At 55.5% G+C, this 16078-nt stretch overlaps 1 protein-coding gene across 5 annotated transcripts; it reads left to right on the top strand.

Annotated features, from left to right (window-relative positions):
- Nucleotides 1–7978: 7978 nt before the first annotated feature.
- On the top strand, nucleotides 7979–14298 carry DLX4 (distal-less homeobox 4). Of its 5 annotated transcripts, none has more exons than XM_069543163.1 (4): nucleotides 7979–8966; nucleotides 9068–9153; nucleotides 12507–12703; nucleotides 13556–14298. In XM_069543163.1, the coding sequence occupies exons 1-4, from the start codon at nucleotides 8889–8891 to the stop codon at nucleotides 13783–13785; spliced, it is 591 nt and encodes a 196-aa protein (XP_069399264.1). In that variant the 5' UTR covers nucleotides 7979–8888; the 3' UTR covers nucleotides 13786–14298. The 5 variants fall into 5 exon arrangements, 3 of the variants coding, with proteins under 3 accessions (XP_069399264.1, XP_069399262.1, XP_069399263.1); XM_069543161.1 differs by adding an exon at nucleotides 13104–13339 and having other exon boundaries at nucleotides 8608–9153; XR_011247079.1 differs by adding an exon at nucleotides 11621–12373 and having other exon boundaries at nucleotides 8805–9153.
- Nucleotides 14299–16078: the final 1780 nt, after the last annotated feature.

Here is a 16078-nt window from a genome sequence, read left to right as displayed (position 1 = left end):
TAGAATCTACAGATGGTCAAGTGAGGAAAGCAAGAATCGTGCGTACAGTATGATTCCATTCATGCAAAGTTCACAAACAGGTGAAAGTAACCAGATATAGGTGATAAAACTAAGGAAAAGCAGGAAAGTTGTTATCACAAAACCTGGAATACCCAAGTGGAGGAGAGGATTATAGTCCAGAGGGTCCCTCAGTGGGGTACTGAGGACCTAGGAGAGTCTTATTTCTTGAGCTGGGTACCTAGTTTCTAATCATTCCTTAACTGTGTACAAATGTGTATTTTAATTCACTCTTCTTTGTATATTTAATCACCATTTTAACACGTGAGCATGCGCACGTGCTCAGGCATGTCCAACTTTCATGACCCTATGGACTTGATACATAGAAATGGCCAGATTCACTATTTGATGGGACCGAGGTTGACCTCCCACTGTGCCCTTCCCAGAGCAGTACCTAGTAAGTGCTTAAAAAGAAAGTACTGAATTGCAGTGAGTTTTGAAGGAGCTGGAAGTGGAGTGCGTGCTCCAGCCAGATGGAAGGGGTGTGACCTCAGATCTAAAATCAAAAGCTTACTAACAAGGAATTCTTCAATGAGAACTTCTTGAAGACCAAGAGGATTTAGGGGAGTCTTTCCCATGACTGTCTGGATACTTGAGTGCCAGGAGGTCCCCAAACGAAACCTCAGCATCCAGAATCAGCTTCCCCTTCCCTCAGCCCATCACCAAACCATACGGTAGTATAAAGAGCACTGAGTCAGAGGCCTGGATTGGAAATCCAGCTCTGTATACACTAGCCAGTCAAGTGGCTGTGGCAAGGCATAGCCTTTCCTTGGCAAGGCACTTCACAACACAGGCCTCAGTGTCTTCATCTATAAAATGGGTCTAATAAATCATCCACTTCACAAGTTACTATGAGGCCCCAAGGAAGTTATAGATAGGAAAATGCTTTGGGGACTGCCATGTAGGTTTATGCCTAAAAGGTCGTATTACCCTGGTATTCTTCCCCACCGCCCCCTTGCCACCATTTTGCAAAGAGGGTTCAGAATAAAGCCTTACTCTGATTAAAACAGTCCCCAATTTCAGCACCCCAGTCTCCTGGGCTTGTGATCTTCAGGGCCTGAGCTTAGGGTGATTCCAGGAGCAAGTTCCCCAAGTTTGAGGAAGCCCAGCTGGGGAAGTGGCATTCCAGGCGGAGTGTCAGAGGGTGAGTCAGGATGAGGGCGGCCCTTCTCCTCCCCTGGCTCTTGGCTCAGGGCCCAGGCTGAGTTACTCTCATTTGCATATATCTGCATATATGCAAGTTTCACCTGTGCACCCTGGCTGGGCCCCAGGGAGATACACCTGTGCAGGGGCATGGAGGGAAACCAGAGTGTCTGGCTGCCTGCTGGAGCACTCAGACCTAGAATGTAGGTCCCTTCACTCATCCAAATGCCTGAATCTCTGAATCAAACACTTGGCTTCTCTGCAGACTCATCTGGTTGGCCAGGCCTGGAAATTCTCTGTCATGCTTGCTTCTACCCTCTTCCTGTACAATCACCAGGCCCAGCAGAATCTGTCTCAGAGCAACTTTTCTCACACGTCCCCTTCTTTCCATCACCTCTGCCACCAAGTCTCTGGGCCCACCCTCCTCATTTCACACACGATCTATTTGCAACAGCCTCCTAACTGGGCTCTCTGCCACCAGACTCTTCCCTCGCCAGCCTACGTCATCATACCCAAGCTGCCCCTGGGAAGTCCCTCAGCTTCCATCCCTGTCCTCTCCTCTGCCCACAGCCCCATCCTAAGCTCCTGGTATTGGAGGCCCCACACTGTGGAGGGTGTAGACTCTACACACATCTTTTCTGTGCCTGTCTCCTCTTGCGTAAAGATAGGATCCGTTTGCAGGGTTGTTTGAAGATGTCAATGAGAAAAATGTAAAGCATAAGCCCATAATAAACCTCAGCCATTACTGATGCTGTAACTTCTCCCAGCACCATTCCACAGAAGGCATTCATCTCCTGGGGTCCCCTCCTCCTCCCCAACCCTTCCTCTCATCCTCGCTGAGTGGTGCTTCTTCAGGTAAGACAACTCCACGGTGTTTAAGATGACAAGCTGGCCTGTTCTAGCTTGGACAAGTTACTCAGCCTTTTTGTGCCTCAATTTTCTCCTCTGTAAAGTGGAGATAAAATGAATACTTATGTCATAGAATCTGTGTGATAAATAAAACGATCCATGTAAAGGCTTAGCATAGTGCCCGGAACACAGAAAACACTTAATAAGTGTTCACTGTTATTACCATCACTATTGTGTTACCCAAGACACAGGGTTTCAGAATACCCAAGCTCACCTTAGCCTTCAAAGACGCCAGAAGTTTCCTTAGGTTTGTTTGCAGGAACAGTGCTTCCATCTGGATCCCCCTGTGTCTCCCACAGTCACAGAATCACTACCCGCACCCCCAGGCAGCTAAGCAGTGCCCTATTGGGTTGCCTGGTAGTAGCCAGGAGTGGGACTGAGCTTGCCTGTTCCCAGTTCCCATTAGTTCTTAGGCACATTCTGGGAAGGGCTTGTCTCCCCCAGAGATTGGGAGCCACCTCTCAGCCAAGGTGAGGCCAGGACAGGTGTCTATCAGCTCACAAGTTGAGAGGAGTTTTCACTGGAGAGAAGGGGAAAACTGGTCTGAGAAGATAGAAAGGATAGTTCAGCTCAGTTCAGCTCCCCTTGGAGGTCAGGAGGAGCAGAGACCCCAATTCCCTCCAGCAAGAACAAGCTCTTTCCCCCTGCTACACCCTTCCCTGCCCTCCAGCGTTTTCCAAGCAGCAGTTGATGAACCTCTCCTGTTTGATCCTTTCCAGCAGGAATTAATGAGGGTGATTGACATGGAGGATAGATATGGGCAGGAGGAGGGGCGTGAGCCACCTCTCCCTTCTTGAAACAGATTGGCGAGAACCCGCCCCTTCTTTCGGCTTCGCACCGGGGTCTCCCTTAGCTGAGCCCAGTGAAGGAGGGTTGCAAGAGCTGGGAGGAGTGTGGAGGGACTGTGCTGCCTCCCACTCTCTCTCCTTGTCCACTCTCCCCCCGACATCACCCCCAGAGCCCAGCTAGGTGGTACACAGGGGTAAAGGCTGCGGAGTTTGGTTTGCGGCGGCGGGGGCTGGGCGGGGGACGGTATTGTTGGTACTCGTGATTATTTCTCTTACTTTGGGCTGCGGGTGCGACTTCAGCATCCATGTGGAGGCCCGGCCTCCCTATTCACCTCCCCCCCCCAACTCCCAACCCCTGGCCAAAGCACTCCGGTCATTCTCCCAGGCCAGCCCAGCTGAGGTGCGGCTGTCCTTCTCCCAGACTCCAAACCAGACTAGGCAAGGGATCGGACCTACTCTTTTCTTACGAAAGAAAAACACGCCGGACCTCAAAAGCGTCTAGTCTTGGCTACAGAAAGTGAAACCAGTAACCCCACCATTTAGACTTTCCGCTGGATCCAGGGGGTCTAGAGGGATGGGGCTGAGTAACAAGGTGCGTGTCACCTGTGTGTTGGGCTTGATGCGGTTGTGTGTGTGTGTTGCGGGCGTGACGTGGTGGCCTACGGAGTGTGTGTTGTGGCTGTTGGCGTCTTGGAGGGAGTGTGTTGCGTCTCTGTGAGCCGGTGCACGCACCCACTTCGTCGGTGCTCGCTAGGTGCTGTTCCCACTCCAGCCACGTCCTACCAGGGGCTTCCGTCTGGAGCTGGGCAATGGAGACTTGGGCGGAACGCCCTAGGTTCCATGCGAGGGTCTGGAAAGGTCTGGAGAAACCAGATGAGCTGCCTTCGTTCCAGGCGCGCGACTTCGTTGCAGACGGGTTGGCTTTGGGCCTCCCTCCAGCTCTCCGCGGGCATCTAGCGCTGCGTCCAGCGGTCTGTCCGGCGGACAGGCCAGGGGCTGGGACACCCGCCCGGAACTCCCAAGCCCCCAACCCGGCCGTTTCCCGCTCCCGCACCGGGCTGGGGCGAAGGCCAGCCAAATGGCTCTCCCGTCGCGGATCGCGGCGCCTCTAACGCATCTTCAAAAGGGCCGCCCCATTTTTTGTTAACTGTTTTCTCTTTTGGAGGGCAGGGAGTTATTCGGTCCAAGAGTGGTTCACGGTATTGTTTTTAATGAATTTGGTGACTTCGTATCTGTGTGTACTTTAAATGTCCCAGTCAAACCCCAACAAAAGATTTTTCCCGGAGCGGGAGTGAAATTTGGAAATAAAACAGTGACACGAGGAAAGTGACTGAGGACCGAGACTGCCGGAGAACGCAGGGCACAGCCCGCCTGCCGAGCGGTGCCGGAATCTCTGGGCGGCGCTGACCCCATGGTCTCCCCCTCCCCCTTCCCGGGAACTTCTCCCAGGTGATCTGGAAAATGAGGCCGGGACGCCAATCACTGAGAAAGCTCTCAGGAGCGTGGAGGTAAGCGCACCCGGAGCGCGGCGGGGCTGGCAGGAGCCAGCCCGCCGGCCAGCCCACGCTCATTCACTGCTCCATCACAAAGAAGAAAAGAGACGATAACTCATGCACATTTCAGCAAGAGTCAAATCCCTGTGTGTGGCGGGGCACGCGGGCCCCTACAGACTTCCTCTTCCCCTAGCGGGCCTCACCGAGAGTGGGGGCTTTAACCACCTCGCTCCCCGCCCAGCGGAGGGAGGACTTTTCATCCCCCTCCCTTCCCTGCCAAATCGGATTATTCACAGTTTCCCCAAACCGAGTTACTACGAAAGCTCCGGCAACTAGGACTTAAATTCCACGGAGAACAGACGAAATTAAAATTTCGTTTGGGTTCCATGGGTGGGATGGAGGAAACAGGGAGCTGCTAATCCCGCAATGGCGGCCTCGGGCCGGGCGGTGATGGGAACCCAAGCCCCAGGGCAGGTCCACGCAGGGGCTGCGTGGAGGGCCTGCATCAGGTTGCAGACCCCCGGCGCCCGGCGCCCGTGGCATGCACTCCCCTTTGCTCCGGAACGCCGGCGCGCCGTGTGGTACCGAGTTCAGGAACTGCGCGGCGAGTACTGTACTCATCAGGTGTTTGGGGGTGTTTTCGAGGAGGGGGCATTCTGTTGGATGGAGTTCCCGGCGTCTGGGCAGAGTCCGAGCTCGGGGCACTGCGAGTGAAGCATAAATCCCATCGCCGAGGGCGCTTATTCTGCGCCAAGAATCAAAAGCGCATCGGGTGGGATTGTGTTTGCCGGGAAACTGCGAAGAGCCTGCAAGCCACCGTGCACCGCGCGGTTCGTTCGTGTCCACTCACCGAGGCTTGGCTGACTCCCCAGCCCTCAGGGTTGCCGTGTCCGCCAGCCAGGACCCCGATGTCGGCTCCCAGGCCCTCACTTCGGTGCTGGAGTTCTCCAAGCGAGCCCCTGTCACTAAGGCAGAGGACCTGAGTGAGAAAGAGTTGGGAGAGCCACTTCTGGCTTTTGTGACAAGCAGGGGCTGGAGTACGGGTGGTGACAGGAGAGTTAGTTCATGTGTTTTGCCTGCCTGCCTTCCTCCCCTCCTCCAACTCCTCCTCCTCCTTCATCTTGGTTTTATTAGGTTTCTAGATTTTGGTTTTTGCAATTTATTCTAAAGCAAATGACAATGGCTTGGAGGTCTTAAGCGCAGCTTCATTTTAGTGGATAAAATGAGTCTCAGAGACTGGACATGGCTGACCCAGGCTATCACAGCCAGCTACCAGTTGGTAGCTGAGCTGGGATGGGAATCCAGGCCTCAGGCCTCTTAGGCTGGCCCTCCCTCCCTTCTCATCAAACACAGATTTACAGCCCTTCCTAGCCGGTGCCTATCCCTTCCACCTTTCCCCTATCCCTTCCATATCTCCCCAGTCTCCCTCCAGGCTTCAAAGCTGTGGCGCTGGTCAGAGGGGACCCCTCCACGGGGATTCCACATCTGAGACCAGGAAGCTTCCTAAAGATGTTTCCCAGTTTCTAAGCCCCACAGCCTCCAGCACGTGGGAAGAGGGAGGTGGTGACGAAAGTAGAGATTTCCTTGTTTTTAAACTGGGGATAATAACTAGCCACTTCACAGATTTCTGGTGAAGATGCACAGGGCTTGGATGTTGTGAATACTTCATAAATTCTAAAGGACTGCAGGATGTTGCCTACTGCTGCATGGAGCTGCATGAGCTCAGCAAAGGCCCCTGAGAGCCTAGGAGAAGCTCTCACTATGAGTCCCAGTGAATCCCCTGGCTTCAGAGAATGCCCAGAGTCACTGCTTCAGGGGCCTCTGGGGAAGCTGCCCTTGCCCTTTCTCCCTAGATCTTGCAAGGGAAGGACTCCTGAATACATGGGCCTGCAACCCAAACTCTAAGTTCCACCTCAAAAGCACCTCCTTTGTGAAAGCTTCTCCGACAGCCATGCATGCATGCTCAGTTTCTGTCATGTCTGACTGTACGACCCCATGGACTGTATAGCCCGTCAGGCTCCTCTGCCTGTGGCATTTCCCAGGCAAGAAGACTGGGGTGGGTTGCCATTTCCCTTTCCAGGGGATCTTCCCTACCCAGGGATCAACCCATGTTTCCTGCATTGGCAGGCAGATTCTTTACCACTGAGCCACCAGGAGCCTCAAAGAACATTTTTCTCTTTTGGTGTGCACTGAGATGCCATCCCTGGAGCCCACCATGGTACTGTTGTGTGGCTGCCTCTCTCCAGAGGAAGATGATGGTGGCAAGAAGTTTTGGAAGGCTATATCCCTGTAAGTTCTTAGCCCCGGTTCTAAGGAAGTGGTGAGGACGTAGCTGGAATTGGGTAAGAAAGGAGGAAAGGAGGTCCCATATGGAAATTGCATTTCTCAACCATGCAAACCCTGCTGGATGAGAGGGAAGTGGGTCCCAGATCTCCAAAGGAGGGGACTCCCTCACAGAGTTCCTTCTCTTGATGCTCCAAGACTTCAGGTGAGAAAACCCAGAGCCAAGTGTCAGAGGAGTGTTTTCTCAGCACAATTCATCTCTCTACATTGCAACGGCGTATCATCTTGAAACTGACTTGCTCTTCCTTCCCTCAGGACAACTGACTGCATACTTTTCCCAATTTTTTGGTTTATCCTGGCCACCCCTGTTGTGCCTGCCTTCTCTTCCTTTTCTAAGCTTCCTTCTTCTTCCAATTGTTGTCCTCTCCTACCCCCCAATTGTTAAGACCGCTGCCTTCACTCTGTACCCTGATAAAGAGAGCACACACGTGTGTACAAACATGAATTGTTTGCACACTCAAATGACAGAGGCTTTGTATATGGATATGCTGGGGAATCTGTGAGGACCGACAGGCTTGGTGTGTAACTGTCTCACCCCTAACACGAAGCAGCTTAGATGTGTGTGGACTGGTGTGTCTCATAGGATGGGTACAAGTATATAAATATTTATATGCTTGGGTTTTCTTTATTTTAGAGTGTGCACCATCAATTAGACTTGTATAGTTGTGGGTCTGTGTGAGAGACAACCACAGTGCTTTTATTTAGGGCATTGCTATTCATCTTTGGGTGTGTAGATGTGTACACATCACAGCATATACTCTGTATTTGCAGATCCATAAATGAACCTCTGTTCGTGGAGGGATGCTAATGTGAACATCCGTGTAGACACCGGTGTGCTGGTATACGCTAGTGTATCTGTTGTATTTGAATAGAGTCCCTGTGAAGTTGTATACTTGTGGCCACAGAGACACCAGCCCAGCAAGGTCTTGGATACTATTTAGGGGCAGGCCCTGTACACAGGCTGGAAGATGAGGCCACGAACCTGGCTTGCCGTATTCCCAGCACCCGGCAGGGAATTCCCTCCGAGGAGCAGCCATCAAACTGGACTCGCTTCCCACTCCCAGATTTTGTCCAGCTTCGTGCGAGGCTGAAGCCTCACGCGGCGCCAGGAAAGGCGGGGCGCCGCACTGGCTGAAGCCCAGACGGCAGATCCCTCCTTGGGCCTCGGGGGCCTGCAGGAGCTGCGGTGTCGCAACCGAACCCTGGCCCCTGCCGGAAGCGGAAGCGAGGACGGGGCGGGGCGCGGGGGGTGCGGTGGTGGTGAGACGCAATCGCGGCGGTCGCGGCGTGCCTGGCCCAGGGCGCCCCGCGGGGGCGTGCGCGCTGCGCGCGTGCTGGGCCGGCTGGGCGCCGGGCGGCACCTCCTCAGACCCGGCGTGTTTACCAACATACTGCCGGCGCTCGGCAGCCATGCATTCCGACGCGCTGAATAAGCTGCGGGACTGGCGGGCTTGGTCCGTAGCGGCAGGGTCATAACCGCCGCACAGATCCCCCAGAGCCAGAGAGCGCGACCGCAGGTTCCTTTCGCCCCCGCAGCCACAGCGCCTCCGCTAAGGCACTGCTCCCCTCGGCCCTTGGGCATTGCCGCCCTGTCGACTTCCTTGCCTTTGTGCCGTTATGACCAGACTGCCCCAATCGTCCTGCAACCCAGCACCTCTCTGCAGCGGATCCCGAGACAGCAGTGCATAGAGAGTTCGCACCGCTCGCCTCCCATCTCCTGGTTCTGAATTTCCCTACCCTGGGCTGCCCCGGGGGCGGGGGTGGGAGCGGGGCGGGGAGGTGAGGGGAAGGCCCCGGCTGCAGGCCTCCGTGAGGTCACCGCGTGTGGTAGCCAATCCGCTGCGTTTAAGTGGGCGGGGACCCCGTCGGGTCCCGGGAACCGAACCCTAGAGCCTGCCGAGTGGGGGGCCCATGGATTTAGGGGGGAGGGGAAAAGTCATGGGGGACACCCTCCCCCCCTCGAACCCCTTTCCCAGGCGCCGGCTTTCCGCTGATGAGGCTCAGAGAGACACTTTCCCCGGGATAAGTTGTGGGGAAGGCTGGTTGAGGGGCTCATCCGCTCCCAACGCCTGAGGCTCGGAAAAGAGAGTTGGCGGAGGGAGCGGACTCCTTGCCCGGCCATGGCCTAGGCCCTCGGGCCCCGGCCCCGGCCGCAATGACCTCTTTGCCCTGCCCCCTCCCTGGCCCGGACGCCTCCAAAGCCGGCTTCCCGGACATCGCCCCCGTGCCATCGGTAGTGGCTGCCTACCAGCTTGGCCTGTCCCCCGTAACCGCAGCCGCCCCCGATTTGCCCTATTCTGGGCCGTATGGCCACCTTCTGCCCTATCCCTACAGCGGGCCGGCGATCCCCGGAGACTCCTACCTGCCCTGCCAGCTCTCCACCGCGCCATCTCAGCCGGCTCTTCAAGAGCGGGAGACAGGTAAGTCCCGCCGCGGCGGCTCTGCCCACCTCTGGGTCCGGTTCCAGTGAGCCCCCAAACTTCGCCCTCGCCTGGTTGGGCGAAGCTGGCGGGATTCAGACCTCATTCAGATTCCAAGGGATCTGGGGGTGGGGGGAGGGCGAAGGGATGGGGCGGGAGACAGGGAGGAGGGGCGGGGGCGAGCTGATCTAGGTCTCTTTTCAAGACCGACCTGGTTTCGATTTGCAGTGTGTGAAGCCGGGTGGCTGGGCTCCCTACCCCACCCCCTGGGGCAGCAGGGTTGTGTACCTACTTGTAACGGAAAACTGAAACAATCCAGATGTGGGTGTAGGTGCCCAGCCTCTCCCCTAGGATTCTCTCCATCCTGCACCCCTCCTCTCTTCACTGTCCCCCCTCTCCCAGTTCTTATTTCAGAAAGCAGTGCTCAAGCCAAAGCCTGATATCTAGAAATCAGGTCCCAGCTGGAAGGCAGTAGAAGTGGGGGCACATCCTGGGGCCCTTCCCCTTCTCCCCAGCCTGTTGCCTGAATGTGTCAGACAGAGACCAAACACTGACCTGGTAGAGTCAGGGGCTAAGACCCTACTACCCATCATTGTAAGAATGTAGCCACAGGCGGGTCAGGCAGACTCTGGTAGTAGATCTCAGCCTTCCAGCCAAAGAACTGGCCATTCCTGTTATCTACACCCCTTGCCTTTGGGGTAGGTCAAGCCCCAGTTCCATTGCCTGGAGCAACTTTGTGCTCACTGGGTGGCCTCAAGCTAGGGAACTGGCCTGTCTTTCTGGTCCTAGCCTTGCACAGGGCTGTACCCATGCAACACAACACATACATCCTTCTGTACTGGCTTGAGTTTAGAGCTTAGTTCCCCTGCACTCCCTACCCCCACCAAATTGCCCCCACAACTGTCTTTGGCACAGTTTCCTCCAAAGATGCACACTCACTTAGTGACTTAGCTGGAATCAGCCCAGGACCAAGATGTCTCCCTCTCTTTCCTTGTTGCTCTGCTGAAACACATGACCTCATAAACGTCAGAGCCAGGAATGACCCTGGAGATTCAGGAGCTCAACCTTCTTGATGTACAGATGAGCAAACTGAGGTCCAAAGAAAGTGTGTGAATGAATCAAGGACACAGCCTGTTTTTCAGGCTTGGCTCTTGCAAATTGGCTTTCATGCATGAAGCCAGAAAAGAGGATTTTAGGGAACTTCCTCAAAGCCCCCCCAAAGTTAACTGCCTTCTGTTCCAAAACTGGAGCTGCTGCTTTTCTGCTGCTGGGTCTGTGGTTGGAGGAGGAGCAGCTGGGGGTGGGGGGGAGGGGGTGTTCTACCAATAATCTGGTTTCTAAAAAACCGAATCCCTTGGTCTCTTCTCTTCAGTATATGCTAATGTGGTACATTTGTGTGTGCCTGTGTGTCTGTTTAGTGGGATAGGAATAAGTTAACCCTGTCCTTAAGAGAAATCTTGGAATTGCAGTTGGTAATTTCAGTCCTGTCTCACCTTCCCTTTTCTTGGTTTAAGGACTAAAGAGTGGAGAGTGCCTTTTCTTTACAAAGTTTCCCCGGATCCAACGAAAACCTCACTGAACCTGAGGGATTTGGCTCACTCTAGATTAAATGATTGGGGTGTGAGAGAGGACTTGCGAGGGTCTTCCTTTTGCCCCCCTTTTGTTCACCCCTGCCTCAGGGAGAGGTTTGGCTCTAAGTGAGCTGTGTGCCACCGCCCCGATGAGCAGGCGGGTGCTGCGCTGCCTCGAGGGAGGCCCTTGCACTCCCGAATTGCGACCTGGGCAGATTCGTCCTGACTTGCTGCAACTGGTGTGGAGAAAGCAGCGGTGGGGAAAGAAACTAGGAGTGGGGTCTGCTGGGAGAATTAGGGTGAGGAGGGCGTTGAGAGTTTCGCAGCTGAAGCAGGCTTCCTGCTGTCTCTGCCTCAGTTCGAACTGTTCAGTTTCTGCAGCCCAAGAGGCGCGGGTGGTCGCTCAGTGGCCGGCCCGGGGCGGCGAGCAGCGGGGTTGAAGCAGGAGAGGCCCGACAGGCGCGGGCGGGAGCGGAAACCCAACGGTTTTTCTGGGAATTGGCTGAAGCGGGGGTCCAGGGGGGTGGATCTGAGAAGCCCGTAGCGCCGGAGACCACGGGTGAGGGATGCGGGGGAGGTGAAGGCACGGGGTCACCGCGGCCGGACGAGGGCGGGGGACCTGAAGTGTGGGTGTGGTGAGCCCTAAAGGAGGAAGAATTCGGGGGCGGGGCGGTGGGAGACGCGGTCGGACCCCCTCTGCGTTTAGGCACCCGGGGCCCAGGGCTCGGTCCGCTGAGCTTGGCGGCGGGCAACGAACCCTAAGCCCGTGGACATTTCGGCCGCTCCGTCCATCCCGGCCCTGCCCTTTGCACGAACGGTCTCGAAGTCCCGGTAGGGTGGCGCAGGGTGGGACGCTCGAATCAGAAGAGGGGAACCCCTTGCCCTCCCCATCCCAGGGCCGAGCTGTGACCCGACCGAGGTTCCTCGAGGGGCTGAACGGGAAGGCAGAAGCTGGCCGCATCTCCCGCGGCGGCACCGCAGCGCGATCCCGGAGCCGCCCCGAGGGCCTGCGCTCTCCGAACCCCGGTCACTTTGCGTGCCAATCGGGAACCCCTCTGTGAGTGCAGCCGGGCGGAGGAGGGGGCAGCCTTGCACTAACCGGCTTCTAGGGCCCCTGAAAGCCTACTCTTCCAGCCAGCCGGCCTTAGGGGAGGGAAGAGACGTCAGTTTTCCTGGAGGGAGTGCCTCAGGAGAAAGGAGGCCCTTACAATACGGGAGGTGATGGCAAAGCCTGGGGCACTTTCCATACTCTGATGCTGGGAGGACTGCGCATCCTGGCGTTCAAGGCCCACTCTTGTCTGGCCCCTCCGACCACCCGTCTTCCGGCAGCGGGGAGGCTGCCACGCAGACACTGACCCTGGCCTCTGAACAGTGCGTCTGAGTTCTCTCCGCCCGGAATGCCCTTCCCTCGTCCTCTCCAGCCTCGCCCCAGCCCTCTGCCCCGCCCCGCCCCAAGCTGGCGCCACCACGCGCGGCTGAACTCTGCCCTCCCGCCGCGGGGCGCCGCCCCTACCCTCGCTCCGGCTCTTGGCGCTGTTCTCTTAGGGTCGTTGGACCGTTGAGAGTGGGAGCTCCCTGAGGGCAAGAGCTGCGGCTAGTCCCACCCGGCACGCAGTGGACGTGGGATTTGAAAGGAGGGTGAGCGCAAGGTAGAGCAGGGCCGAGCCCAGTGCCTGAGCTTTTGCTAATTCGTGGCCGGAATGCAAACGAGATGCAGATAAGCAGTGAGACGGCGCGTCCGCCCCTCTATCCGTGCACACACAGTCTCGCGCCGCCCCCCAGACTCGGAGAAGCCGCCGCTGTCCCCGGAGCCCCCGGAGCGGCGCCCACAGGCCTCGACCAAGAAGCTCCGGAAGCCGAGGACCATCTACTCGAGTCTGCAGCTGCAACACCTGAACCAGCGTTTCCAGCACACGCAGTACCTGGCGCTGCCCGAGAGGGCCCAGCTGGCCGCGCAGCTCGGCCTCACCCAGACGCAGGTGGGGCCAGTCCCATCCTCCACCAGCCTTCCCCAAGTGTGTTCCCTGGGAACTCACCCTCAGGTGTGAATGACTGATGAGTCCCCAGCCTTATTTTCACAATTCCCTTAGCTGGCCCCCGAGTAGACTAGGGGAGTGTGTTAAAAAGGGTGGGGGGTAGGAGGGGATGGGGGATGTAAAAGGGGTGGGGCGATTCAGGGCGTATAAGAGGGTACCCAGACTGGGAGAACTGGATACTAACTCAGAGGCAGGAATTCAGGGCCTTCAGGGGCTTTGGAGGCCTGGAGCCAATGTTCCCCACATCTGCTCTTCTCCCAGGATGAGTGACTCCCTCTTGCTGGACCCCTCTCCCTTGGTCACTCCTCCTGATCTTCCGTTGTTCCCCCTTTTCTCCCCATAGGTAAAGATCTGGTTTCAGAACAAACGCTCCAAGTATAAGAAGCTCCTGAAGCAGAACTCTGGGGGACAGGAAGGGGACTTCTCTGGGAGGTCCCCCTCCCTGTCTCCCTGTTCACCTCTTCCAGCCTTCTGGGATCTACCCAAGGCAGGGGCCCTGCCCACCGGTGGCTATGGCAACAGCTTTGGAGCCTGGTATCAGCATCACTCCCCAGATGTCCTAGCTCCACCTCAGATGATGTGAGTCTGAGGAGGAGCAGGTCAGGCCCCAGCCTCCTACAGAGCCCAGGCAGGACCCAGCCCACCTGCACCCTCTCTGGGCTGGGAGGAAACCAGATACAGATGGGTGTTCTCAGGAGGATGAGGAGCTAGAGGAGGAAAAGGATGGGGTGGTGAGTCTTTTCCTCCTTGCCTCATAACTCAAATAGCCTTGGCCTTTGCCCCACTCCCACCCAGGACTGGACACTTTCCCTCCAGTCAGCGGCTCTGGAAAAAAACTTATTGGCTGGAGTTCAGACTTCCCACGACCCCTAGTCTTGTCACTCCTTCTTGAAATGACTGCAGGCCCACTACAGTCTGGGGTTCAACCAGCAACAAACACTGAGTGTTTTTTCTCTTTGTGTGCCCTGGGCCTTACCCAGCCCATTGACGTGGACAGAAGCGGACATCCAGAGTTTTCAAATTGACCACCACTGAGACACACCCACTGATTTTTCTAGATTTTTTTTACCCCCGTAACTGATACATCTATTTACCATCCTGTGAAGAAGATGGGATACCAAAAATGTGGACTTTTGTGGACCTATGGGTAATTTTTGCTCCTTTCCTAAGAAAGCTCCTCTTTCCCCCATATCTTCTCACTTTGAGTAGATAATGGATCCAATTATCCATCAAGTTCAACAAGTATTTATTAAGAGTCTGATTCCCATCCCGAATACCTAAACAAATCCACATGCATGCACTCTCTGGAACTCAGTAGTGTAAAACTTTGTGGAGAATAGGGACAAACAGATTCTTGGATGTTTAAGTAGAGATGTCCCAAACAGATGGGGTGAACCTAGCAATTCAGCTCCTCATAGCCAACTCAGCCCAAAGGAACTGCTTGTATTTATATCCAGTCTGACTAGCAGCACTCCCCCTGCAAGCTCTCAGCATCCCCCATATGATGAACATCCAGAAATTAAAGTTTGTAACAGAAACCCAGGCCTTGGCTGAGGTCTGTTCATGTTCTGACTTCTAGAGCTGATTGCTCAGCTTTCTCTTCTCTCCCAGCTGGCTCTTTCAGCACTGAACTAGAGGCACTGAGTCCTCTACCTCTACCTGGCTATCTGGTTCTAGCTCTGGAATGTTTTAATAATGTCCACATTTTCAGACAAACCAGTGTGAAACCAGAAGATGTTAATACTGGGAATGATCAAAGTCTGAGTGATCATTATAGCAGATGCTCTCCTGGCCTAGTTCTGGAGGGAACCGGATACATCTCTGTGTCCACATTGAGTCCAGGGAGAGTTCCTGCTCACCTTGGGAGAGGACACACTCACTGAGCCAGTCCAGTTCTCCCCTGGGAGAAGTGTCTCTTGAGGGGTGGAAAGGCCCAAACTCACCTAGTGGAAAGGGGAGCAGGAGGGAGAGGAGAAGGAAAACCCTGGAAGGAACTGGACTTCTCCATCTAGACGTGTAAAGAGCCCCTGTTCTGTGTTAGGTCCTAGGTATATCAAGGTGACTGAGGCAGTCCCTGTGGGCTAACAGGGAGCTAGAGAATGACCAGCCACTTGTCTAGTAAGTGCCAGGCTAGGGAAGTACAGGGGACAGTGACTGCATAGTACAAACTCTCTCTCTCTAGCAGGGGGTTGAGGACAGAAGGTGGCAAATAATTCAGGGAATCCAGTCCAGTCTGGCCCAAGGCCTTGGAGGAGGGACCTCCAATGCCAGGCTAGAAGCTCCCAAGTCAGACTTCCCTCTTACTACCTAAACCTTTTCCCTAGCAAGCTGGAAAGCCCACCCAGGCACTTCACGCCAACCCAGACTGGATAGAGACAAGCCCGAGTTGGAGTATTATGTAGGGGAGGCAGTGGGAGGCCCCCACCTCAGGAGGCCTGCAGTCAATCCCTCTGAGGCCCTGAGGGGCCACCCCCTACTCCCCAAAACACACATGGAGTGGTCTTCTGGGGGTGACAGATGGCACAGGGTGGACCAAAGCCAAGGTCCAGGAGAAGAGACCCCTGCTCCTTCCACATTGACACCTCCTGCACCTGGCCACCAACCCCCATTTCCACTGGCTTCTGGTGGCCCCAGCCCCAGGTTCCTCCTCTGGGTCTTCACTGAGGCCACACGCCCTTAGGGCAGCTGTTCTCCCCCCACAGCACGTTGCTGCACTCTTCTTTCCACAGCCCTGAGATAACATCTACCGCCCCATCTAGGAAAGCCTCCAAAGGCGAGATTAATTGGACAGCCCTACACGAGTCGCATCGTTAAAACAACAGCCTAAGTTGTAAAGTCAAGTAGCAGGAGTATAATTACTCTTCCAGCCAGAGGCCAGCTGAGCTGACAGTGCCCCCCTCCCTTTCCAGCGGAAACAGGAATCCTTGTCCACTTTGGAGCTGGTCCAGTTTCCCTGGGCTCATAACAGCTGATGGGATTGGACCTCAGTGGGAGAGGCACCCCCTTCTCTTCCCACAAACCACTGGAGCTGCAGGAAGGGAGCCTGGGGTTCCTTTCTGTGCAGACACCTCTCTGGGAAAATTGGGTCATTAAGGGGGAGGGGGGAACACTATAGAATGGTTTAGAACTGGAGTTTTGGCCTCCAAAGAGTCCTGCTCTGCTGTGTGACTTTTGGAAAGTTGCTTAACCTCTCCTTCAGCCTCCTTTTCCTTCTCCCAAGATGGGAACTTTAATAGGACCTGCTTCCCAGTGTGGTTGTGATGTTGGAAAGAGATAGTGCTTGTAACATGTTTGACATGGTGCCTGGAACATAGTAAG

Source organism: Ovis canadensis, chromosome 11, assembly GCF_042477335.2.
Source record: "Ovis canadensis isolate MfBH-ARS-UI-01 breed Bighorn chromosome 11, ARS-UI_OviCan_v2, whole genome shotgun sequence".
Classification (NCBI taxonomy): Eukaryota; Metazoa; Chordata; class Mammalia; order Artiodactyla; family Bovidae; genus Ovis; species Ovis canadensis.
Note: the sequence above shows the minus strand (reverse complement) of the source record. Positions and strands in the feature narration are given on the sequence as shown.